General features: G+C 46.1%; 1 protein-coding gene across 6 annotated transcripts in view; it reads right to left on the reverse strand.

The window, feature by feature from the left end:
* Positions 1 to 9856: 9856 nt before the first annotated feature.
* Positions 9857 to 25155, reverse strand: part of BLM (BLM RecQ like helicase) — a 60498-nt gene continuing 45199 nt past the window's right edge. For 2 of the 6 annotated variants that reach the window (XM_019716110.2, XM_074318132.1), the window contains 6 exons: positions 23163 to 23310; positions 18704 to 18903; positions 18052 to 18244; positions 15377 to 15499; positions 13208 to 13409; positions 9857 to 10176 (listed from right to left, as the gene is read on the reverse strand). In XM_019716110.2, coding sequence (XP_019571669.2) covers positions 9999 to 10176; positions 13208 to 13409; positions 15377 to 15499; positions 18052 to 18244; positions 18704 to 18903; positions 23163 to 23310 — 1044 coding nt within the window. In that variant the 3' untranslated portion in view covers positions 9857 to 9998. Of the gene's footprint in view, positions 10177 to 13207; positions 13410 to 15376; positions 15500 to 18051; positions 18245 to 18703; positions 18904 to 23162; positions 23311 to 25155 lie in introns of those variants that run through there. The other 4 variants (XM_019716111.2, XM_074318131.1, XM_074318130.1 and 1 more) reach the window with 4 other exon arrangements.

The following is a 25155-nucleotide window of genomic DNA, read 5'->3' on the forward strand; positions in this document are numbered from 1 at the left end:
TTCGTTTTATGCTGTATGAGTCATGATTATACCTTCAAAAAAAAAGCTGACCCTTTTTTAAAGGGTAGCTAGATTTCATTGCCAAGTAATTTTTGTTTCAAAAAGGCTCATGGGTGCTCTTTTTCCCTGACCTTTTCCATGTTGTCCATGAATTGGAACAACCTTGGTGGGTGTAATAGTCTTGGTTTCCGCTTTTCCACACAACTTTGACAACTCAGCTCCCTTGTCTTCTGGTATTGACGGTTGCTGTGGAAACATCAGAGGCCAGACGGCTTTTTCTCCCCTTGTTGGTGACTTGTGACTTGGAGTTTCCTCTTGGTGCCTCAAGAGTTTTCAGTAACCCAGCTGATTCAGTCTGTTCCTGATGCTGATCATGTCTTGTGCCCTCTCAGTCCGTACACTCGGTTCTTCCTTCGTTCCAGGGAGTTTCTCGAAATATTCTTTTGCTTTAGCTGTTGGATAATCGACTTCAGGGACTCTGCCCCCACGTGTGTTGGAAGGTCTGGGTTCCATGACGATCATCTTCTCTCTTGTTTGAAAGTATTTGTCCTTTTTCTCTGAATTCATTGTGATGATTTCAAGTTTCTCTCTGCTACTAATTTGGTCTTCAGATGTATGTGCAGCATAGCGTAACTCAGTTTTTAGATGTGCAGTGGTCCTGCTTTGGTCTTTAATGTGCATCTTCCCCTCGGCAAGCTCTCTTTGCATTTCCTGACATTGTTTTTAAATGGTCTCTTCCTTGTGCTCTTTTTATATCCGATTCATATTCTCACTGACTTGTCTCTATCCTGAAGCCATTAGTGGCAAGGATGCTGCCTTTGATCCCTTTCAGCTTGTGCCCTCATGTGATTTCCTTCCCTTTCCTGGTAGTAGGCAGGGTGGCTTTGCATGTTCTTCCCATCCTGCTCAGTTAATTTAGCAACTCCTGCAGTCACCCTACTCGTTCTAATACAGGAACCAGCCTGCCTTACCCTCAAATGTGCAGGGAGGAGGGGAGAGGAGAGTCACCCCGTCGAGGCCCCCCTTGCTAGGGGCTACAGGTCTTCCCTTTCCTGCCATCTCTGAAACACCCTGCACCCCCAGCTGGGAGTGTGTTCTAGTCCGACACCCAGTGCAACCAGGACCATGAGTACAGAGGGCCTGGAGGCCACTGCTGTGGGGATTATCCCTTGGTTTGTTGGCACATTCGTTTCATAAACACTTTGTCATTGTGACTCATTGTGTCAGGTATTGGGGTGGGGAAGAGTCTGTGTTCTCCCCTCCTCTGCCTTCTATAGTCTGAGCTCCTTTCCTTGGTAGCCTCTTAAAAATCTCCAGGTGCTGCCCGCCCAGAGGCCGAGAGAGACTCTGATTCTGGGGGGCTTGGTAGGACTTGCCCCTGGTGCCCAAAGCCACGTGGGTGTACAGGTCTGGGGCTGAGGACTGCTGACTCATCTACCAGGGCCACTCGCATTTTTGTCAAATTAAAGGAACGCAGCTCTGATTATGGAAAAGGATACGGCTCTGAACATTTTATAGTTTTGGAACGTCTGAGGGGGTGGGCAAATGGGATCATTCATTGTATTGGTGGGGCCCACAGAGGGGAAATGACTCGCCCAAGATCACAGAGCAAATTAGGCTTGAAAAATTGGAGATGCCAACCCCAGACTGGGGCCTGGGGATCAGGGTAGCCTTCCTCTGAGGGCAGGAAGGTCTTTGTCCGTGGCATGAGGTGCCCCCTTCCCATTGCTGGCCCTCAGGGAGAAGAAGGGTTGTGGTCCTTCCCCTGAGAAACTCTGAGCAGCATTGGGGAGGCAACCACCAACCCTAGCCCTCCCAGGAGGAGTGACCCACTGCCCTTCATGCCTGCCCCATCCCACTCACCCACGGCCCGGTAGCCCTGCTCTCAGCAAGGAGTGTGTAAAGCATGATGACGGTTATGCTTGTCATGCTCTGGGAAGTACTGGAAGCAAGTACCCCATCAGACGGATGCACCCAGGGAGGAAGTGCCAGGCCACCTCGGCCCAGCTGCTGCTGAAGCGGACACCAAACACATTACCCACTTTCATGGCTCTTCACAGCCATCCTGGGAGGGAGACAGCTCAGGCGGCCACCACCGTCCCACAGAACCCTATTTCTCAGATGGAGAACTGAGGCATAGAGAAGCGAAGGGCTCATCTGGTTGATAAGCGACAGAGCCTGCACTCACCCATCCTGCAGCTCCTTTGGCCATGTTTGCAGGTGCTGCACCGTGGCGTCCGCACACACCTTCACGGCCAGTTCTGCCATCCCCCTGGCTTGGTCTGTGAAAGGGCAGATCTGCGCGCTCCGCCATGAGGCTCGTCTCCCTGATAAGATTGCAGGCAGCTTATTATTATGGCCAATTGTCATATTACACATCATATACACTGGGGTATTACACTTCCTAATGTGCTCTCACCATTTTATTGTTGAATCCCCTCTTCACTTTGGAGAAGCCCTGACTCTCACCCAGAGAGAGAAGCCCAGAGAGAGATGCAGAGCTGAGCTGCTCCCATCTGTGTCCCAGTGGCTTAGGTTTCGGGGAGGCCCTGAGTTTGTCTGGGAGTGGCTGCACTGTCTGGGGAGCCTGCGGAGGCCATCTTTAGCCTTTCTGATGAAAGTCATGGTCCTTCTCCCAGAAATCTGCAGACACAAAATTAGTGCATAGTACAATTTGGGGGTTTATGCACCTTCTTGTGTCCATCCCTCAATCTTCCAGGGGCTCCTACAGTCTGGATTGAGATCTCATTATGTTATGGGGTGCCGCCTGCCAGTCTCCAGAACCCCAGAATCTGGATGCTTATAATGGCTGGATAGCTGGGTGTGGCCATACCTGAAGGAGGCTTCTTTTTTTGAGAGATTTTATAAAAGGATTGAGAATGGCTGAACGCACTGAGAACTACGTCCAGTTTATTCACCAGTCACAAATTTATGCAACAAACAACAAATACACAGAGTGTGTCTGTGCGATAATGGCTACACGCTGATCATGCATTATTGTGTGAAATCCTCGTAACAATCAACTCCATAGTTATGCTATTATGATCTCTCTGAGCCACAGAGGAGTTAAGTGACTTATTCAAGGTCACACTATAAATTGACCCAACTGGCCTTTGACCTCAAGCACTCTGACTCCAGAGCCATAGTTTTCCTGCCTGTGAACTCACAGCCGGGGGAGGCTGGCCCCATCCTGTTCTGAGACTGTGTTCCCAGCTCAGCAGCTGGGTCCTGTTGGGTCTAGGCAGAGCAGGCTCTAAGTAAACACAGAAATGGTGTTTTTTGGAAAGGCTCTGTAACACATGGCCCCCTAGGCCCCCTGTCTGAGGGTCCCCAACGGACCATATCATGAAGTGGCATTTGCCTGGCCTGGTAGGGAGAAAGAACTCTGCTCTCGGGGAAATTTTGGAGGTAATGTGACCTCACTTGACCCCACAGGCTGGCAAGGCTTGGGAAATGTCAGCTTACATTCATTTCCACCATTTTTAAGGAGGTTCCTTTGTCTCCAGTTGACTTGGCCAAGTACCTGCTGGGAATGGTGGTTTTGCTGCTGCTGCTTCCCTGGGGCTGTCTCTCTCTCTTTAAGATGTACTTCAGTGCTGGAAGCAGCTTTAGCGTCCTGGTTTCCTCATGACACCAGACGCCTTCCTGCAAACGACTCCCACCAAGCAAGGCTGTTCCACATCCACATTCTTAAACACCCTTCAGAAAGTCCCAATTCACCCAACTTTGGATGGAGGAAACCAAAGATGAAAGAGGAGGACACCTTACCCAAAGCCCAAGGCGAAAGTTCGCAGACGCTGAGGTTTGCATTCACACTGAGGGCTGACACCCAGTGCCCTTTCCTCAGTGGGCAATGGTTCTCAAAATGTGGGCTGAAGGGGCGGGCAGCAGCAGTATCAGCAGGGAGCGGGTTAGAAATGCAGAACCTTGGACCCCACCCCAGACCTGCTGGCTCCGAGGCTGCGTTTTATCAGCCCTCCAGTCTTGCCCAAGCCGTTGAGAACCACTACTTGGGGCCTTTGCCCTCTCACCTGGGATCTGAAGAGCTGCACAGGTAGCAATGACTAAAGTTTGAATTGCAACCCCAGCATGCATCTTGGCCCCCCTCCCAAGCCTTCCCTACATGGGCGTAGACTCGATACACAGGAGACCAGGGAGCTGAAAACAGACGCTGGTGATTGTACGTGGTCAATGGTGCATCATCGAATCAATACATGGGGAAATCCTAGCTTTCTGAGAACACATAAGACACTAATAACCAAAAACATCAATGCACGCACACAAAAGGAAATGTGGAGGCCAAGCAGAAGATCACTTTTGTTTGTCTTGGTGAAGCCAGAAGTGGTGAGAGGGCAAAGCCTTCAGTGACCCGGCCTGACCCCATGCTCCACAGGCTTGGCCCTGCCTGCTGGGCTGCAAGAGCCTCAGGTCCAGCAGGCCCCAGGCCCCATCCTCTCCACGAGGACAGTCTGGGCAGATGCAATGGTTTCCTTCATTACCCACTCACCCATCCACCCACCCACCCAATGTTGTCAGGTACCTGCTGTGTGAGGAGGGTGGCCCTGGGGGGAAGCACCGCTTTTTCCTCAGGAATGGGATCTCCAAAGTGGCCCAGGTGCTGTCCCCTTGCTTTATTCTGATTATAAAAATGATACAGAGCTTGTTATAAAAAGTCAAGGCATTTAGAAAAGTAAAAATCACCGTTAATATTTTGGTGAGCAATCTCTCTCTCTCACAGACACACACACAGAGGTAAAGTTACAAATAAAATCTTCACTAGCCATGTTGTTCATAGCCTGGTTTAAAAAAAAGTAGAGCTGCATTTTACAAGACATACACCTGCTGAGCACCCAGTGTAGTATGCACGGCCCTCCCTGCAGCCCATGTGGGACCCAGGGTCCCAGGATGGGAGGGGTGCTGGCCGTGGGCCCCCATCCTGCTCAACACGCTGTGGATGACTTTCTAGGTCAATAAGCAGAGCACTCACCACATGCTCTTAAGTAAAAAATAAACTGGCACAGAGTTGGCTTTTCTGTGTGTGTGGGGAGGTATGTCGTTTGAGGAATGACTTGCCAAGCTTGGAGGAGGCCGCGTGGGCTGCAGAGAACACACGTGCAGACACACACCCCATACTGTAGGAGATCCTAGCCCAGGGGCTGAAATGGCGCCTGGACAGGGGCCTCCTGCCTGGGAGGGGCGGGGACTGTGGTGTCACTGTTGCAGCACCACCACCTCCCTGGACGTCTTCAAAGCACGTGGACAGCCCTGCCCCTACCCTTTACCCGTGCCTTGGCCAGTGGGATCTGTCCACTCCTGTCCCTGTTATCCTGAAAGCTGCTACGTCTCTCACTGGACAAACACGAGCCAGCTGCCTGTGTGCAGGCATCCAGCCTCACCCCCTCCAATCCTTTCCTGACGCTGTGGTCAGAGCCATTTTTCTAACACTCAGATCAGATCGTGTCTGTCTCCTGCTTCAGTGCCTTCCGTTGGGACAGTCCACGCTCCCCAGCCAGGGCCACCTCGGCTGGCTGTTCTACCTCTCAGCCTGTCCTGCCCTGGGAGGTCCCCTCACAGACCCTCCTCCGTCCCATCTCCAGCCCTTCACCTCTGTGCTTCCCTTTCTCCTGGAGTCTCCTCTTGTTCTCAACTCATTCTTCAAGGCTCCAACTTCACTTCTTGTGACCCCCAGACTGGACCACATTTCACCTGGGGGCTCCCACAGCACCCCCAACACCCTTCTGTTTCTGTCCTCCCAAGGTATTAGGGAGTGTTGGTTGTTTACCTGACTGATTGTGACTTTGCAGAGGGCAGGGGCCATGCCGGGGTGTCCATGTTCAGGCCACCAAATGTTTGTAGAGTATCTGACCAAAAGGGTGCCCCGACCTCCTCGGGAGGCAGGGACCTGGCATTACGTTCATTCTGCAGAAGAGAAATCGAGGCTCAGAGAAGCCCCGGAGCTGGCAAAGGTCACTCAGCTCGTTCAGCAGGAACACGGTCCTTGGGCTGGGGGCTGGGGACCGAGGGGACGGCTGCAGTGCGGTCCATCTGCAGCGCACATGCAATCGTGCAGTCGGTGAGCTGCAGTGGAGCTCACGTGGGCGGCCTTCGTTCTGGCACTAACTGTTAAACCACGGCCACCACAGACACTCACGCTTCTGTCTTGAGGTTAGCAGGGTTACTGCCTCCCGGGTCACGAGAGGCTCAGGGCCCCTCGCCGTGGGAGAGGCCCAACAGTGCTGGGTGCGAGCAGGACGCCAGCCATTAGTCTCAGTTCCTCAGAAGTGCTTCCTTCCAGACTGGGATGTCAGTGTTAATGGAGGCGCGTCACTCTTCCTGACTGCAGTAAAGGTTGCCACCAAGGCTCACAGCTCTGGTCTCTGCCCCTGAAGGCTCTTCCCGTAGAAAGCAGGGACCCGCGTGCTCCACTCCAACCCAGAGCTGGGTACAAAGGGCCAGGGCCTGAACTTCGTGGGGCCAGGACAGGCTGAGTGAGGCCTGCAGCCCATGTGCCAGGCCCCATGGGTGGGACCCACAGGGACAGACAGAGGCCCACTGGCGCGAACCGCATCCTAAGCAGGCCTAGGCCTAGGGGCCACCTGAGCCACGGATGGTCACTGCACCTCGTGGATGGTGGAACCATGCTGCGATGACACAAAACCCCACCTTCCACACCTTCAGGCCACAGGGACCCGCCTCAGGCTCTCATCCCTGCCCAGGGGGTTCCAGCAATCCAGTACAACCACTGTGGGGTTTTGTTCGCTCCCTCCTTCCTCTCCGGCTAACGGAGAACATGAGTCTGGCTGAGGAAAGCCCTTCTGGGGCTGGGAAGAACAGAAGAATGAGTGCTTGGAAAGCAGGAGCGTTCTAATGGCCAAGCGTGCTTGTTGTAGCAGCTTTGGTGGTGCCCTGCACAGCTGTAAAAACTGAGTCCTTGCCTCTCAGCAACCGAGGGCCGAGCCCACAGAGCCCCTAGCAACGTCGCTCAGGACTTGGGTCCCCAAGCACGTCCCACCTGCCAGCTTCTCTGAACCCTGTCTTAGGCCACGCGGGGGCCGTAGCTGCTGCACTGAAGGAGAAGTGGCTGTTGGAACCTCTTAGGGATTCCCCCCAGCTCCATAAACAGCCCACAGGCTGCTGTCCTCTGCCTAGAGGCCTTGGCCAGGGTGGGAGCCCAGGGCTTGCTGAGCCCCATGGCTGCCACTCAGAGATGCAGAGCCTCGGCTGGGCCTCTGGGAGCCTCCCAAGGATAGGGTGGGCTCGGGAGCTCAGAGCAGCTCCAAGCTGGAGGAGGAGAAGCAGCAATTTCTTAAGAAGAGCAAGGAGGCATGGACCACAGCCTCCGCTTCCTCTTCTGGAGAAAAACCGCAGCTCAGCTGTGCTGGCCGATAATTCTACAGCTTCTATCCCTGGAGCGTGCCCCAGGGCCTGAAGTTTTGAGCAGATGGCAGCAGGTGGTCCCTGGGGCTCTGGATGGAAAAAGGAGGTTAGGAGAGGAGGTTGGATTGTCGAGAAAGAGCACAGACCTGGATTCCTTGTATTTTATTGTCCAAACTGGAGCACTTTGGAGAATGAAAGGCCGCTGTCTTAACTAATACACCAGGGCAGCAGATGTAAAGTGGGACTCCTCAGGGCAAACCGAGATGTGTTACCCTACTTATTACAGCTTCCCAGCTGTGTGGATTTGGGCAGTTACATAACCTCTCTGAATTCTGGTTTCTGCATAAAAAGGCTAACATCACATTCCTGCCTCCCAGGGTTGTTGGAGGGATCCAAGAAGTAAATTATGTGGAAGTTCCTGGAACAGCCCTTGCCACAGAGTAGGCTGTCCAAGTTTCTGCTCTTCCTATGAGGTAGTGGGTTCCCTGTCCCTAGAGGGAAAAGCAAGGACCCGTCAGCTCTCTGGGCAAGTTCTATCGGTGGGAAAGGGTGTAGACAGCTGGAGAGTCAGATTCCAATCCTTCCAGGGCCCTCCAGAGGGTGATACTCCCTGGTGGACTCGTCCACTCCCCTTCTCCTCGGTGGTGGTGACTTCTGTGCCCACAAAGGGCTCCCAGCAGGCCCAGCCTAGAGCAAGCAGCTTTGCAGTCACCGTGTCTCTGGCTGCCAGAGGCCAAGTCCGCGTGCTTCTATCCTCCTGAGGTTGCCCTGTGTAGGCGGGTGTTCTCCGGGGGTTCTGGAAAAGCTGGAGGCTGAATTGAAGAAGGTGGCCCCTTCCATGTTCTGCGTCTGCTCCAGGGCCTGAGGAATTGAACAGAGCCTGTTCCAAGCAGAATTTTTAAGAAGAGCTGGATGCGGGGCTTGGCTCTGCCACCTGACCTTGGGCTAGCCAAAGGTCTCCAGGCCTCAGGTCCCCACTGGGAGGGGATAAGCGGGCTCTGTCCTCAAGGCTGTGGTGAAGGGCACAGGTGACAGGCCTGTGGGTGGTGCTGGCTGCTCACAGCCTCTGCACTCCCTCCTGGGGGCTCCCACTGTGCTGCCTTCATCAGTCTCCCCCACTGCCCAGGGAGCCCCTAGAGGCAGAGTGGGCACTCCTGAGGGGACAGTTATATCCAGCATCCGGGCAGATGAGGGCCTCAGAAAAGGAAAGAATGAATGAATAAATGAGGTCAGAGCCAGGGAGCGACCTAACATCTGCGGTGTCAGCTGTGTGGAGGCTGCCTCCCACCCCTCAAAGCCAGAGCTGCTGTAGGCGGAAGGGTATGACCTCCAGATGCTCTTGTGCATCGCCAGCTCTGCAAGGTGACCTCATGCTAGGGACATTATCACAGCAGCCTCAACTACTGGCTACTTGGCCCTCCATTTCCTCTCCTCACTCTGAGAAGGTTCTTCTGGCCACTCAGGTCAGGACTTGCTGGAAAGATGGTTTCTTGGAAAATGTGGGCTCTGGAAGGCATCTTGAGGCAACAGAGGACAGCCCTTCATGGACTCTTGTCCAGCCAGCCTCCTCCATCAAATGCAGAGCCCAGAGCCCCAAGTGGCAAGCCGGAGGTGTGCAGCAGCAAGGGTGGGTGCAGGGTCCACTTCAGTATTGAGTCTGCAGGCAGAGGCCACAGGCTTCCAGCCAACTCCGTCCTCAACACCTCTGGCCCAGGCAGGGCCTCCTCAGCTCTCACCTCTTGACCGAGGTCAAGGAAAGAAGTGGGACACCAAAGAAGCCACCAAGGTTATTTAGAGCTAAGAAACAAGAAGTCTCCAAAATGAGGTACTGGAGCTCTGAAAAGAGGTGCCAAAATTCCATTTTAAGACTTTCTGGCCCATCAGCCTGTTAATGGAGGGTCTTGAAAATTAAGATCCCCTAATACTAAAAGATTACACCATCATTTAATATATTCTCACCGACAGACTGTCTGACCATTCTCTCGGTCCCAGATTTTGGCATATTATTCAGTGTTGACAATTTGCTAGGCAAAAAAAAGGCAACTCACTGTTTTAATTTATATTTTATGGAGATTGAGCACTTTCCACATGTTTGTGGGCCATTTTTATTTCTTCTTCTGAGAAGAGCCTATTCACATCCTTTTTTCTACTGGGCTGTCTTTGTTCCTTAATGATTTATAGGTACTTTGTGTATTACAAATATTAATCCTTTGTCATGTATTTTCCCTATTTTCTCTGTTGTTCGTTTTTCTTCTAATTTTCTTTGTCTTCTACAGAAAGTTTTACAGTTTCACAATGAGTGTCTTTTTTACAGTCCCATGCGTGTCTTTTGCTTTAGCTTCTGTGTTTCATGCCGTGCTGAGAATTTCTCTCACTGAGATGATTCAGCTGCTGCTTCAGCCTCAGAAACAACAGCCACAGGCTTGCAGAGGCAGCAAATCATGCTTATTCAAAAGAAAACGTTTATTTTAAAAATAAGAACTGTCACCCCAAGCATTTATTTAAATATTAATAGACACGGGTAAAAATTACAAATGGTATAATGAAGCTAACAGCTTTATGGTCACAGATGGTCAGATGCCGCCTGAGAAGTAAGATCGCTGTACACTGAGATGTGGTTGTTATGAGAATGCATACGACGGCTTGAGGAAGGGTCTATTTACAGGCTTTGGTGGGGCCATGATCCCCAGTTTTCCACTGCCTCCTGATGCTGCCCGAGAACCATGCACAGTTGAACTCAGTCCAAACACGCCAGAGGACTTAGTTTTAGGAGATATCTTTCTGCATGCAGTGGACCTCCTAAAATGTGACAAAGAAAAATGAAGTGTTAAATAAAACCCAAAGTGGACAGTCTTCTCTTAACCTGATGGAGCTGTATATCCCATGATTTTCCTTGGTCTTACGAGTCTCTATTCATTTTCTGCCTATGAACACCCCTGGGGGTCAGGCCAGTTTCGTTTACACAAGGAGTAAAGGACTGCCACCCTTCAGGTAAATCTGTCTGCCTAGAATGGCAAGGACAGTTTTCTGATTCTGTGACTTGAGACCACACCCCATGTGCCTCCTCCCCAGTCTTGTTTTTCACAGCCGATTATCCAGGTAACAGCCCAGCTCCACATTCCCAGATCTAATCTGACCAAGGAAAGAAAGCGAGTACCTTGGGTAAGGCCCCAAATGCCCGGACAACAGACACGCTGGCATCACTGTGCTGCAGTCCAGAGAAAGGCAGCCAGGCAAGTGGACGGGCGGAGCAGAGCCCCGCCTCTTCCTGCCAGCCCAGCCACAACAAGGCGGCAGATGTGGTGCCCTGGGGAGGCCGGCGAGTGGCAGGTCTGGCACAGCTGTCCCTCTGTCACGGCCACGTCGCCAGCACCTCACTGGCTTGCTTCCACTCCCAGATCTGTGTGCTCGCACCACCCACTTAGTGACTTTAAAACCAGGGAAGAAGGAGCCTATTACACAGTCCTTCCAGCACCTCACGTCCCTCATTGACTTGAAGATAAAGCTGTATTTTTTCTCCCCCCAAAATAAAATGTAAAAAAAAACAAAAACAAAAACAAAAAAAACCCACAGGGCCAGCATGTCTTACAAGGATAACAGCAGGCAGAACTCTCTACAGAAGCTTTTTCCTACATAAGTATTTCCTGCTGCTTTGTAACAAGACTGAATCAGGCAAGTGGCCTCCCATCTCTGAATTGGGGGTCCACCAGCCTGTGGTGAGGACGATCTGGCGGGGCGAGGTGAAGAGTGGTTTTTCAACATTGGTAAGCGCTTGCTCCAGGGCAATTTTCCTCAGAACTGGCAAAGATCTGCTCACCCAGCAGAGAAGCAGCCCTGGATTTCCCTATGCTGATTTCCTAATGAGAAATTAAGCCCCGAGCAAAAACCTGCTTTTATGTTGATTTACAGAAAGAAACTGCCTCCATCTCATCCTGCCATCCATTTTATTCCCACTTAGAGCGCCCTGAACACAACTGGCTCATTGTGTGTTATTCAGGAGGTGAAGCGCTGAGGGTAGGGTGGAGAGTCAGGTCCCTGGCAAAGAGCCACGTGTATTCTGTCACTGGGCAGAGACTCTCCCCCAGGTGAGCAGAGTGTAAACTGGGGGAAACTATCAGAGTGGCTCAGTGGAAAGGAGGAGAGTGAAGCATGGATACAAAAAAGCTGTTATACGGGTAAAATAAAGTTATAAAACTGACTGGTTTTAGTCAGCAGGGATTAGAGAAGCCAATCGTAAACACAAAGGCTAATTAAAAACATCAAAATGGGACTGGCTTTCGGACAAGTGTGAGTGTTCCTACTTCTCATTAGATCAGGTTCCAGGCCACAGGGCAAAGTGCCTCACTCTTATAAGCAAAAGTTGTGAAACTGTGTAAGGGAGCCAATGGCAACGAACACTGAAATATGGTTTTTGTTTTGTTCTAACAAGTAAAAACGAGAAGATTATCATTGTTTTTAAGGGATCTCCATGGACAATGGGCACAAATGGAAGTGCTCTGAGCAGGCACGGGCCAGGCAGTGTCCAGCCCTACCTGTGAAATTGAGACCAGGCTGGGGACGGCCCCGCACAAACCTTGCCCAGGCCGGGCCTCAGCTTCTCATCATAAACCCCAGGGGGCCTGACCAGACGCCTTTTAAGGGCTCCTACGCTGTGTGGGCTCCTGAGGAAGTGAGTATTTCCTGAAATGGAGGAATAAATGAAGAAAATAACATGTCCCCACTGAAGAACATCTGCTGGTCACTTGCGCATTGAAAACCACAAAATTGAACTAACATTTACTAATGCCTTTAATTTCTGTACCCTGGCAGAAGGATTAGCACTTACAAGATGTTTGTTTACGGACTTAAGAAGAAAATGACAATTCGGTAACATGTGCCTTTGCTTCTCTTCCCTCCCTCAAGTTTTGCTTTTTATTCACCAGAAGGAAAAGAGGTAGAAAAACTGCGAAAGAAAAACAACAGCTTGAAGAAGTTTACTGAGGACTTGTTTCCCTTTTTCTGTAAGCATTTCGGTGATACTATGCCGCATTCTCCAGACTGATGGGACGGTCACGATCCTGCCAGACCTGACCTACAAGGCGAGGACAGAGGATGTCCTTGCAGAAGACAGAAAAAAAGGGCCTGCCAGAAACAGTGCAATTAGGAAGAAATACGAACGCTGCCTAGATCACCACCCAGGACCTGACAATGCTATCTTTGTTTCCCTGTGGTGTGCAGACAGCACCCCACAGCAGACGCGTGCCAGCCCAGGGCCAGGCACATATGGGAAAAGAAAGATGGAAGCCATTCACGCAGCCCCTAGAGGCCTGGCTTGACTGACCTTTTGGGTTTCCTGTTATGACCTCTTCTCTGCTACCTTGCAAAGGATGGGAGGTTGGCTCTCCCAGGTATTAATGAAAGGCAGGGAGTGTGCAAGGCCTCCAGGTGAGGCACACAGGTTCTGCGGCAATAAAAGCAGTGCAGCAAGTACTGACAGAGTCATAAAAGGGAGGAAACAAACCCCTTTGTTTATTCAGTTAGTATATGATTTACAGTATTTCAGGTGGAAAAGTCTCTTAAGAAGAGCAATTATCAAAAAAAATTTTTTTCTAAGTTAAGCTCACAATTGGAGAAGTTTTTGCAAACTAGAAAACTTTAGTGATAACTAACTTAGGAGTCGATATTTTAAAAATCTGAACAAATGTTTTTGTTTTGGATCAAAACTTAATCATCACCCCATTAATTGCAGAGGCAATTATTTTAATAAATGCGTCAAAGCAAACCAGAGCCGTTGTACTTCTGTACTTTTCTCCCTTAGACCCTATAATGCAGAACCGGTTTCAGAACTTACGCTTTTGTCTTGAAATCACCGAAACCAGTTTTTCTTCTTTTAGACCTTTGGGGGCCTGGCATCCTTTTCCTCTTTCTTTCATTTTTGGTTTTATTTGCAAAGTAGTTAGAAACTACGGGTGTTTCCTCCTCGAACTCCTCAGGGCCACTTCTCCCAGCGCCTCTGCTGCTGGACGGGCTCAGCTGTGGGGAGCTGTCCTCGGCTACAAAAGGATAATGCAGACATTCACCAGTGATCCCGCTGGTCTCGGTGTCGCTAGTCTACACGGAGACACACCACACAGGCGCAGTTCAGCTACCCACCTGCTGGCCTGGTATCTTCTTGCCGCATGGATTCGACAACTCCTCAAGAACTAAACATTCCTTTGGTCATTTCACAAGGCCCCAACATGTTCAGTGGCAATTTATTTTTTAAAGAAAGTGGATCAGAATTCATTAAAAAATCTGTGATACTCTAACTTCACTAGAAACCTCAGTTTTGGCTCATACTCTGTTGTGTATCACCGGCCAGCAGTTAATCCCATTAAGCTCTTTGAAAAATATAACATGCTATATAAAAGACAATTTTATCATTTTCAACATGCTGAAAACATAACCTAATATCAGAGAAACATAACAAACTATGCTCTGTACCTCACCTTTGAACAAGTTACTTAGTGAATGAGTATCAAAAAATTCCAGACCATATTTTACTCTTCAAAGACCTCTTTGCACAGTAGTTGTGAACATTTCACATACTGTGTGGGAAATGGGTCTGTACGAAGCACGCATCTGCTCAGATGGTAATTTCCATAGGCATGGGCACCCCAAGGCACTCAAAGCACGTGAAAGCTCCCTACAGGTCAGCAGTGGTCCAGCTCCACTTTCTGAAGGAAGGATTCTCCTGACGGGTCTGGTTCACCCTCAGGCTACCCTGCTGCCTGTACGAGGGCACAAAAGGCCCTGACCCACCAACACTGGTTCACACGGGGAAGCACTGCAGCTGGGGCAAAGAGCGCTGCCATCCCAGCTTGTGTGACTTTGGGGACATGAAAAGGCCTCACCCATTTCCATCTGTGAAATGGGTGCTGTGAGAATGGAGTGGTACAAAATAGGGAAAACTCTTGGCACAGTGCCTGTCTCTCAGCAGTGGCGGCGATCAGTACCACACCGGCTGTTTCTATGGAACAGCCCTGTCTTACGTGCGAAAATCCCTTCCAAACAAGTCACTACACTAAACAAACACGATGTTCCTACCAAGAGACTGTCGGTGCAGTCAAAGCAAGGCCTTCAATGGAATAACGACTATACAGAGGAATTTATGAAAATCCTACTTTTCAGCATTTTGTGAACGGATAGAAAACTAATTATGAACAGATAGACCTGGAAACACATGCCCAGTCATTTCTCAGCCTGCTTACTATCTCCATTAGCCTTGAGAAGGAACCTCGACTGTGGTCCTTTACAGAAACAGGAAGCACACCGCACGAGGCCTGTCCGTTGTCTTACTCAAGCAGGCAGTATGCCAGAGGCCAGGAGACTTCTGCTCGAGAGAACAGAAGTCTCCAGAAGATCTTTCTTGATTTTCCCTCAGCCAGTGCTTTCTATCGCTCAGCGAGGAGGTTCGTGATTGGAGGGGCTTCGTGACAGGCCTAACGTAACCTCTGGGAGCTTCTGCTAATGATGCACTCGCTCGGGCAGATTCTTTCAGTTGCTACTAATAGTAAGGTTATCTAGCATTCCAAGTCCATGTTCATTTTTCCAAAATACCTACACGCCACTCTGAAATTTTATCTTTAGACATGCCTGTCAGATAACATATTCCCTCCTCAGATAAGGAAACTGAAGCACACAGAGGTCCTTTGCGGCCTGCCAGGGACCACAGGGCGCGATGGCGGCAGACCTGACCTGCACCCAGCGCTCCGGATGCCTCAGGCGTTTGCCTTCACAGAGCCAGCAGCTCCTGGGCTCTGAGGTTAAGTAGGTGGCACCCCCGGGGCCTCAGCACCAGTGTCCTCTATGAGGTGCCTGGCACAGCACTGGGGGCAGCCCTAGCACCTGAGCGTCACTGTGACAAAGTGGAGGGAGCATGACACAATTCAATAACCACAGAATTTTCCAGTCCAGTGAGAGGCATCGCTTAATATCAAAACAGGCGATGAGAAAACACAGATTTGACTATATACTGAACCTGGCAACGTCCACTCCGAGTATTTCTGTAATATTGGAATCACTTCTGCGCCGTATTTTTCCAGTTTGTCTTCAGTAACACCATCAATTTGAAGCAAAACCTCAGGATCAGAAGATAAAGACTCTGTGCATGGACATAAAATTAGGAATTTAAATTACCACCCGTAGAAAACCCACTGAATTCATCCTCATTCACCCATTCAGCATGTTTGTTAAGTGCCAACTACTGCAGAGTACTGAGAACACGGGCCAATTTTCTAAAGCAGACAGGCCCATAGGGCAGGAGCCATCATCCAATTCCAGCAGCAAAGGGGTGTAAAGTCAGGGCAGAGCAAAGGACATGGGGGAATCTGGAGGGGGACCTACGCACTGTGCCTCAGAGTTGAACCAGCCGCTGCTCTGTTCTCACAACAAAGACTGTTTGCGGAGAACACCCACATTCCTACTTGCAACTCTGACTTCTCCCCTGCACTCCACACGTGTATAGCCTACGCAAAAAGGCCGTAACGGAATTCTTATACTCTCTGAACCCACACCCATCCTTCTGCCAGTCTTTCTGCGTGTGGGGGGAAGCGGGTATTCTGACTTTAAAAGTAAGCCGCTGAGTCCTCTGCACACAGATGGCACATCAGTCTCATAGCTGGACAAGACTGTCATTTTAAAGGTCACTCTGGCTGCTGCATGGAAAATGGACTGTAAGGGAAAGAGTAGAAACTCGGGGCCCGGCGGGAGCCATGGAGGAGCAAGTGAGGGGGTGCAGTGAATTAGACGTAGCCGTGGAGACGGAGAAGATGAATTCGGATGTTTCAGGGGCTGGGGACGCAGGAGTCAATGGTGCACTGATATGGGGGGTGAGGAAGTCATAATTCCTACGTATTTGACTTGAGCAAAGGCTGGATTTCAAATCTGTGATTTTCCCATCATTTCTATGTTTAGAGGAGAAGGAACAGACCTGGGCGACAGACTAGAGGGTTTATGGATGGGGTTAGTGGAAGATACAGTGGGAAAGGCTAGTAGAAAGGCAGGTCCTTGATAGAATTTGTACTTTATCTAGAGTGCTATTAGAGTTATAGCAGAGTTTTTGAAAGGTTAAAATGTGTGTCGTGTTCATGTCTGGAGTTACGAGCAGTTAAGAAACTATACTAATAGCCTAGGAACAAAACACTTTATTTCATCAATTCTGAGACACACTTTTTCACGCTTTGGCTTTCCTGAGGACAGGATGCGTCTTACAAGTGCCGATGGCCAAATGGCAACTGTACTGTGGTGGCTGCCACCTGTGTGTGTGTGTGTGTGTGTGTGTGTGTGTGGACTTAGTCACAGCTATCAGCACCGTCAGCACGTCCGCAGCGGGACTGCACTGCTGGCTCCACACATGTTGAGTGTAACTGACACGTGAAATGCCTATAGAAAGACTAGACTGTGATTAGCATTAAAAACGTGAGTGTGAACGCACACAATCTCAGAAACAGGGTAACGGGGAATAAATTCAGCATTAATAAATATCTGTTTTTGAGGAAATGACCCCAAGTCCATAGTTTCTTACAAGCGATGACCAGGGCTTTACATGGCCTAAAACAGGAGAACCCTGCAGTGAATGAAGCAGTGTTTTATTCATGTCACTGAGGTGTGCAACCTTCCACTGACACTTGGTCGTATTGTCAAGAACACAACACCATCACGTCAGGATGGGTGACAAAGGTTTTGAAGAAAATACCCAGGAAAATAGTGGAACTCACTAAAAAGGTTGTATCACTAACATTCGCAGTGATATGAGGCAAAACAAAGACATGGACAACTGAGTCAAAACATGATTCAGAAGAGTCAGGCTTTGAATGTGAATTTTTACAAGTATTTGAATCAACTCATTTTGATTTTATGTTTTCTCATGTATGCGCAGTTATATATGATAAAAATGTATCTATATAAAAAACTCAAAACAATTCTTTCCATAAAAGTACTGTGTTACAGTTTAATCAGCAGAATTTTGTCTTAATAGTTCATAAAACAGATGGCATCTTAGAACTGATGAAGTACTGTGATGACCTATGGTGGTGAGAGTGGGAATGGAAAAGAGAGACGGCGATGATTGGGAAGTATTAAGAAGGAAGAACAGGGGAGGTAATGCACACGGGTCAGTCAGCTATGTGACAGCCTATTTTCCAGGGAACTTACTATTAGAACTCGGGAGCTATGGCAATAACTCAGGTCCGCAAGTATTATTCACTAAAGACATTAGAAGGGTGCTAGATCCAGATTCAAAGAAGCATAAGACAATCTCTTCTCATAAGGAACTTAGCTCCTCATTGCAGACATTCATACATAACACAGCTAACCATCATAAAGGTGGCAAAAAATAAACACAACATCATTAGGTAACATCTGGTGTTAGAGATTGCAATTATCCATTTTCTAGCATCCAGCATCAGAGGAAAATATAAAATTAAAAGTATAAAATCTGTCTGAATAACAAAGTACTGTATATATCTGATAGACTATATTTTATCTGAAGAACAAGTTTAAATTTTCTCTGAGCTTTCAATTTAGAGATTAAATACAAATAACACAAAAGACCGAGATGTTTATGCCCTTAAAAGTTCCTTAGCAAGATTAACTTTTGGCCTATTAATTTATGCTACATAATTAATTTATGCTACAGACGACTCTCACACCTACCTGCAAGCTTCTTGAGCGTGGCCGTGTTAAAGATATTAAAGTAATGGACACCAAAAACTTTTCCCAGAGATTTGCAGACTGCTGTAAGTTCTCCAAGACATTTCTTAACTACCTCTTCTCTCTGAGATACCTTTGTCACTAAGGCTTTTTGTTTTTTCCTACTGCTGGAATTTTCTGTTTCCATAAAGTCTACCTTTGAGAGAGAGAGAGAGATCATACGAGTGGGTACATGCACACTTGTATCCCAATAAAGGCTTTATTTAATGCTCAATTGTATGTATGTACGTATTTAGGGTATTTCTGTTACGCCAAGTAGATAGTAAGCCCCTTGGGAACAGGGCCTGGGCATTCCTCATCCTTATATCTCCAGGGCCTAGCACAGAACAGCTTCTTGACAAATGTTTATTTACTAAATGTATGACAATTTAGTGAAATTATAACCCATTAAATTCATTTAGACAAGTATTATATTATTTGGGTTCAATTTTAAGATCTCTTTCCAAATCAAGAGGAACAGAATATGTTTATATAGGACAATATAAATCAATTCACTATCCATAAGCTTTGGAAAAGACAGTTTAATTTGTAGTAATATGTTTCTGTCCGCTCATTGTGAAACAACAAAATGAAATCAATGCTTTAAATACCATACCTTCAAACGCCCATTTAGTACAGATTGGGCTTCATGTCCGGGCATCACGTAGGCAATTGCTTGGTCGTTGGCATTGATATATAAGTCTTCATCCAAGATCTTGTCAAGTATCAGCTTTTTGAAAAGTCTTTCGGCATTGTGTCGCGAGTACGTAGACCCCTTTCCAAATATCCCCGACTGAATCTTTGCACTCTTACTCCCTGGTGAGAAGATGTAAGAAGTTAGATTAGTAAATGTAACATCATAACCCTCTAACAGAAGAGGCTGAAAATGTCATTTATTGGCAGGTCTGGATAAATGGAATAGAAAACCGATTCCACAGGAAAACACTCATTCCCATAAAATGAGAATATTTGAATAGAGCTCTAAAATTTCTGTGGTTGTATGTATGTTTTCTCCATCTTTTTATAACATGTGTAGATGAAAAACAACAGCAAAATAACATTTATCATTTATAATGCTGCATTTACAGCTTATAAATTAGAGCAAAGAAATCTAAGAAAGAGTTTATGTAAACTTTAATAGCTTCGTACCACTGTGCCCCATTAGGGTAACGGTGCATTATTGATCTAGTTATAAAAAATTTTTGACAGTTAATTTTATAAATACTATCTCTGGTCCTACACTGAAATCACTACTCAGTCAAAGTATGTAAGTCCATACTTTTTGTCACGCTCACAAATGAAGCCTCTACAAATGTCAGACCAAAAGCGTGGCATCCCACAGACCGCGCACACTTCCCCTCTTCCCGCTGGCTGAGGGCACCACACTGGGCTGAACCTCTTGGCTTCACATCCAGCTGCTGTAATCACTAAAGTCTTCCTCTTAACCATGGTTTTATTACAACAATCTACTTAGAAAGCCTTGTGACACTGATTATAATCAGAATTAACAGTTACTTTGTAAAGCTTTCTAAGAATGAAACATAAATAATTTCTTAAAAATCATAAAAGAGCTAGTGAGAAACTGAAGAATGTGTCAGAAAAATATTTGATTTAGAAATCTTTTTAAGAATTTAAATGAAAGGTGCAACCAGAGATGTAGTTGAAGCTGTGTTTAAAAGGCTATTTAACACACCGTTATTTTTAATAGAAAAATAGGTCCTAAAGCAAGACTTACATACATTTCACCAATATGGTAATAATGATATAAATTACACACATAGTATGATAAATATGGGATTGTGAGCAAACACGTTAAAATATTAGCAGTTTTTTTCTGGAGTTATTTGTATTTTTCAGTTTTTTATATATTACAATGTAGAGCAATTGTGTGTCACTCTTATAATAAATTATTTTATCTGCAACCCTTTATACCCCCTGAAAAAGGTCCAAACTTGGAGAAGGTGAGAATCCAGAATGGGAAAACCAGCACTAAACGCTGCTTTTATCCTGAGGAATGAGCAGATCTACAAAAAACAGCTGAGAAACTGAGCAAACCTACTTCAATCTAGGCTATTACTGTTTTTTTTTAAATGAACTTATTAATTGCTTTATATATATTTAATGAATGTGCTACATGTACATGGGAAACAAATCTACTACAGAAGGGTTTATAATTAAAAGCAACATTCTTGCCCCACCTTGCCCTCCCCAGTTTCACTTCCCTTCAATCACTTTTTAAACATCTTTTGTTTTCATTTCTTGTGGTTGCTTCACACTGATCCCTAACCCTTGCTATCATTCCACTAGCCAGTCACCATCTGCCATTTATCTACTGACCCTCCCATTATGCAAGACGAGGCTTTATCTCACTTATACCACCGTCTTCACTTTATCCCGACTCAAATTTTGCTAGTTATATAATAATACTGGTTCATCAAGTCAATATTTTTATAACTTTAGACAGAACTTCTCACCACTATTCCTCCCCACTATGTAGGTTATTAGCACCCCAAGCCGTACTCCCTTCTTTTATTTTTACGTTTCAATTTTTATTTTTATATCATCAAGATTAATACCTACATCCTGCCTTGTTCTCCAACCATGTTTTAGTCGATATGTTGACTCTGTTATCGTTCAATCAACAGTGTTTATAATAAGTTTCCTTCCGCACTTTGAAATGTCATCTTGGATAACCCTAAGGAGGATGTTTACTGCATCCAGACAAATGGATTATTTTTTGGTAGATTTTGTCAGTTACTCAAAAGTGTGTAACAATTTCCTTTGTTTTACATTTGACCTTAGCTCTTTTATATACTCTTTCCCCGGGAGTTTCTAAGCACCTTTCTCCTTTTTTGTTGAGAAGTAACATTTGTGTTTTTCACTGCCATCAATAAAAAATTTAATTTCTAATTCTTTCTCTATATTGCTTCTGACCCATTTTTCTTGACGTTCTGGTACAATCTGCACAGACTGCTTACTGGACCTGCTGCATAGCTGTGTTTCTGGGACTTCTTCTCACTGGGCCCATCTGTCACTTCCTGTGTTTATGGTATCGTATCATATGATGTGCACTCACTTTCTTTGCCTCCTAGTCTCCAGGGTTGCTGATATTAATCTGATGACAGTTTGGTTTTGGTTTCTGTTTATCCTTTCCAATGCTTTCAGGATTATCTCTGAAGGGGTTCAGAATATGCCACCGTGACATAAAAATTAGTGAGCAGAAGGCATTTGAGTTCCTGAAATCTCTTATCTTCCAGCAAGCACAGACCCTCACAAGAACTCAACTGTCACAAATTCCCTCCCTGGGAGCAACCAGGGAAGACTGACTTCTCTCATCGGAGATAAGAAGTCTCCACATCACACCTAAATAGACACTGTCACAAAGATTATCGTATCTCCCGCCTATCTATTCTCCTTAGGGCCCATTTATCTTTTTAAAAATCATTTGTCTTCCTGTGAGTGTCCTTTTTACCCCTCCTTTCCCTTTATTAACATGGTATATAAGCCCCAAAGTCTAACTGCCCCTTTGAGTTACATTTTTCTGTGAACACCCTTATATACGTGATTAAATCTGTCTTTTGTCAGTTTAATATGCAGGCCCTCAACTACTAAATCTAAAAGGATAGAGGAAGTTTTCCTTCCCTAATCTCTCTTTACTCTTGATATTCTTAAATCTGATCTTATAAAGTATCTGATTGGGCATTCAGTGGGCATTTTAATGTGAAGGCTTTTTTCTCTTCCACTCTGGGAAATTTTCTTTTATCACTGGTTTGATAATTCCTTCTATTTTCTATTTCAAAAATTTTATTTGTCAGATTTTATATCTAAGACTTGATCTTCTATATCTCTCCTATTTTCCATATATGTTTTGCTCCAGTCTTAGAAGATTTCCTAGACTTTATCTTGCAGCCTTTCCACTAAAATTACTTTGTCAGTCATTTAAAAAATTTAATAGTAATTTCTCATTCTTTTTTTCTTTTCCATAACATTCTGTTATTATTTAAGCTTTGTAAAGATACTAATTAGGCGTTTCCTCTCCCTTCTCCCCCAAAGCTATGGCCGATTTTCTAGTTATCTCTATCCCCAGGGTCAGATACTTTACTCATTTGGTCTTTCTCTTGATTGTTCATTTATATATAACCTTCAGGGACCAGGTTAAACTTTTCAGGTGGATTTCCTTCTTTATTTTATATCTAAGTCTACTTCCCTCCAAATTCCTCCCCCGAATGAGGATATCCAGGTATCAGGTTTGCTATGGAGTAAGTGGCTGGGACCAGACTTTAGGTGGTGGGTGCCCCTGAAATGCCACTTCTGGGCTCTAGCCCCCCCACACTAGAAACTGCCTTTCTAGTCCTCAGTTTATTTACTTTTGTTCCAGAATCAATGCCAGGCTGGTGGTACTCGATGTAGTTCTTTTGTGGGCAGACTCTTTTAACTGCCCCCTCCTACTTTTGGCTCCTCTGCTTTCACTCCCACTCCCTGCACGGCTAGGAACTCTAGGCCTACTGCTCTTCCTGGTCGATAGTTCCTCGTCTGCTGTAACTCTCCTATATTTATTGTGCATTGCGGTTTATTGCCTTGCATTCCATTTCTCAACATGCTTCCATCCATTTCCTAAAAGATTTTTAAAACCTCTAATCAGATGATGGTCTCTCTCCAGTTCTCTACGCCATTACGGATTTAATTCCTCATTTTATTTCCTTACTATTATTTTAACAGGGCCTCAAGCAAAAAAAGAAGACAGATACTTACGCTCAGGTTGCCATCTTGAACTGAAAGTCAGTCAATGGGTAATTCTCCAAGCAAGTTATACTCCACTCACTCAGATGGAACTGTATACTTTACTATTTTCTTTTTGTATGTGAGAACTCATCTTAAGGACTTACATAAATTCTATAAAAACAATTGACATAATTCATAAAAACTGAGTTTTTTGTTACACAGAAAGGTTTTATTCTGAAACCGTTAAATTCTGTAAGAAAATAGACAAGTGATTTTTTTTTCTATGTACTTGTAATGAATTCTTTAGATGTTCAATTTCAACTGATGTAATGCAAATAAAACAGATGACTTACCCAAGAAAATGTCAACCAGCATATTCATAGTAAATCTCCCACAAGGACCTGCATGTTTCATATTTCTCGTTCCTTGTGATGAACTTTGTTCTTGAACAAATCTTACAATATTTTTCACATCATCAGTCACATCTCGTGTCTTATAATCCTATGAACAAAAAAAGAGATTACCTCTGTTATAATGAAAGATAATGATACCTAGATTGCTAGGGTTTAATACTATTATAACTACAGTGGTGTCATAATTAACCATTTCCAGATCAAAAACCAAGGAAGTTTCAAATGTTCATTTTTCTCTAAGTTCTTATATTAACTTTGTGTCTAGAACAATTAGCACTCCACTATAACTATTTTAGTACTATTTCACAGACATCCATCTTGTCTTTCAATTATCTGATAGTATTCTACATGTAAGAATACTCTAAAAAAAACCAAAACCTTCATAACTCCTAGAACAGCGCTCTCTCACTTACTGGATGGTGACTTCTGGGATGAAAACATGCAAATTTCTGAGTTCTAATTTCTTTTGGGTTTTTGGTACTACAGTCAATCCTTTTTATTATTTCCTGTCAGTTCGCTTTCTCATTCCCCTCAGGTGTCTCCAAACTCTGCCTACTTTCTAAAGCCCCCATTACTATAGGCTTTCTCTGTTTTAATCTATGCTAGTTCTCTAAACTAGCACTACTAACCACATGCTGTTCTCGAAAGCTGCCTCTTGCTTTTGTGCCTCTGTATATGCAGTTCCCCCATCTTCTAATCCTTGTTCATCTGCCACATTCCACCAACCTAAACGAAGACTAATAGGCTTCCTGTCTTATACGAACAATTGGTAGTGATTCTGAGGCTCCATCTAGAATCATCACCAAAGAGAACCCTGTCACTCTCTCCAACATCATTCCTGCTTATTTCTTGGTGACTTAGTACAGAGATGACCCTCCCATACCTTAGCCTTTGGCATCTCGATCTCTGCTCCAACAGTCCCGTCCTCCACCTACATCAGCCTCTCACTCCATGGTCTCCTGCTACTTTAGCCTAATTAGTAAGGGCAACCCTTCACTCTCACCACCTCCTACCTTCCCAACTCACACCGTCTAGTATTCTGACTTCAACAATCAATCCACGGGGACTGCCTAGCCATTGACCTTCATGCTCAGATGTTCTCCTACCTCAGTTTGAATCCCATCGCCAGTCATCATTACACTATTTTCCACAGACCTTCAGCTCCCTTGGCTGTAGGTCACGTCGTCACACTGCCTGACAGAACACACTCGACTCGGTGCAGTTCTCCACCATTGATGCCTGTACCTCTGTAGCTGCACTCGGCTAGACAATCACACACAACCATGTTGACGGTTGGTGCTCTCGATACGTGGCCACAAACCTCAAGTGGACCCTCAATGCTGCTGGGTAATCATCATACACCCTTGTTCTGGCACTCCCCTGTTCTCTCACAACAGCAGTCATCAAACTCTGGCCCATGAGCTGTATGCCGTTTCTGTAAATCAAATTTTACTAGAACACAGCCATGGAAAATTGATGCATTTATTATATCTGCTTTTGGGCTAAAATAGCAGCTTTGAGTAGTAGCTGTGACAGAGATGGCGACTCGAAGGCCCAAAAGCTTAAAATATTTACTCTCTGGCCATTTAAAACGTCTGCTGGCCCTTGTCTTAGATGACTATTTCACACTTTCTCCTTTCCATTCAATCCCTTCTCTTATCCCGACTGTCGCTGACAACCTTGTTTCCTACTTCACTGAGAAAACTGAAGCCACGAGGAGAGATTTCAAACTTCCTTCACCATCAGCATCTGCCCCTCATTTCCTCATTGTTCCCCCTATTATTATAGACGGACTATCCAGGTAAGCCAGTCTCTCTCCCAAGGTACAGGTGCCAACCCCTCGCCTACCAAAGAACATTGCTCCCGCAATTCTCCCTTCTCCTTACACATCATGTTTCATGCCCTGTTGGTAATCCGCATCTGACATGTTTAC

The sequence above is a fragment of the Rhinolophus sinicus genome, linkage group LG13 (genome assembly GCF_036562045.2).
Source record: "Rhinolophus sinicus isolate RSC01 linkage group LG13, ASM3656204v1, whole genome shotgun sequence".
Classification (NCBI taxonomy): domain Eukaryota; kingdom Metazoa; phylum Chordata; class Mammalia; order Chiroptera; family Rhinolophidae; genus Rhinolophus; species Rhinolophus sinicus.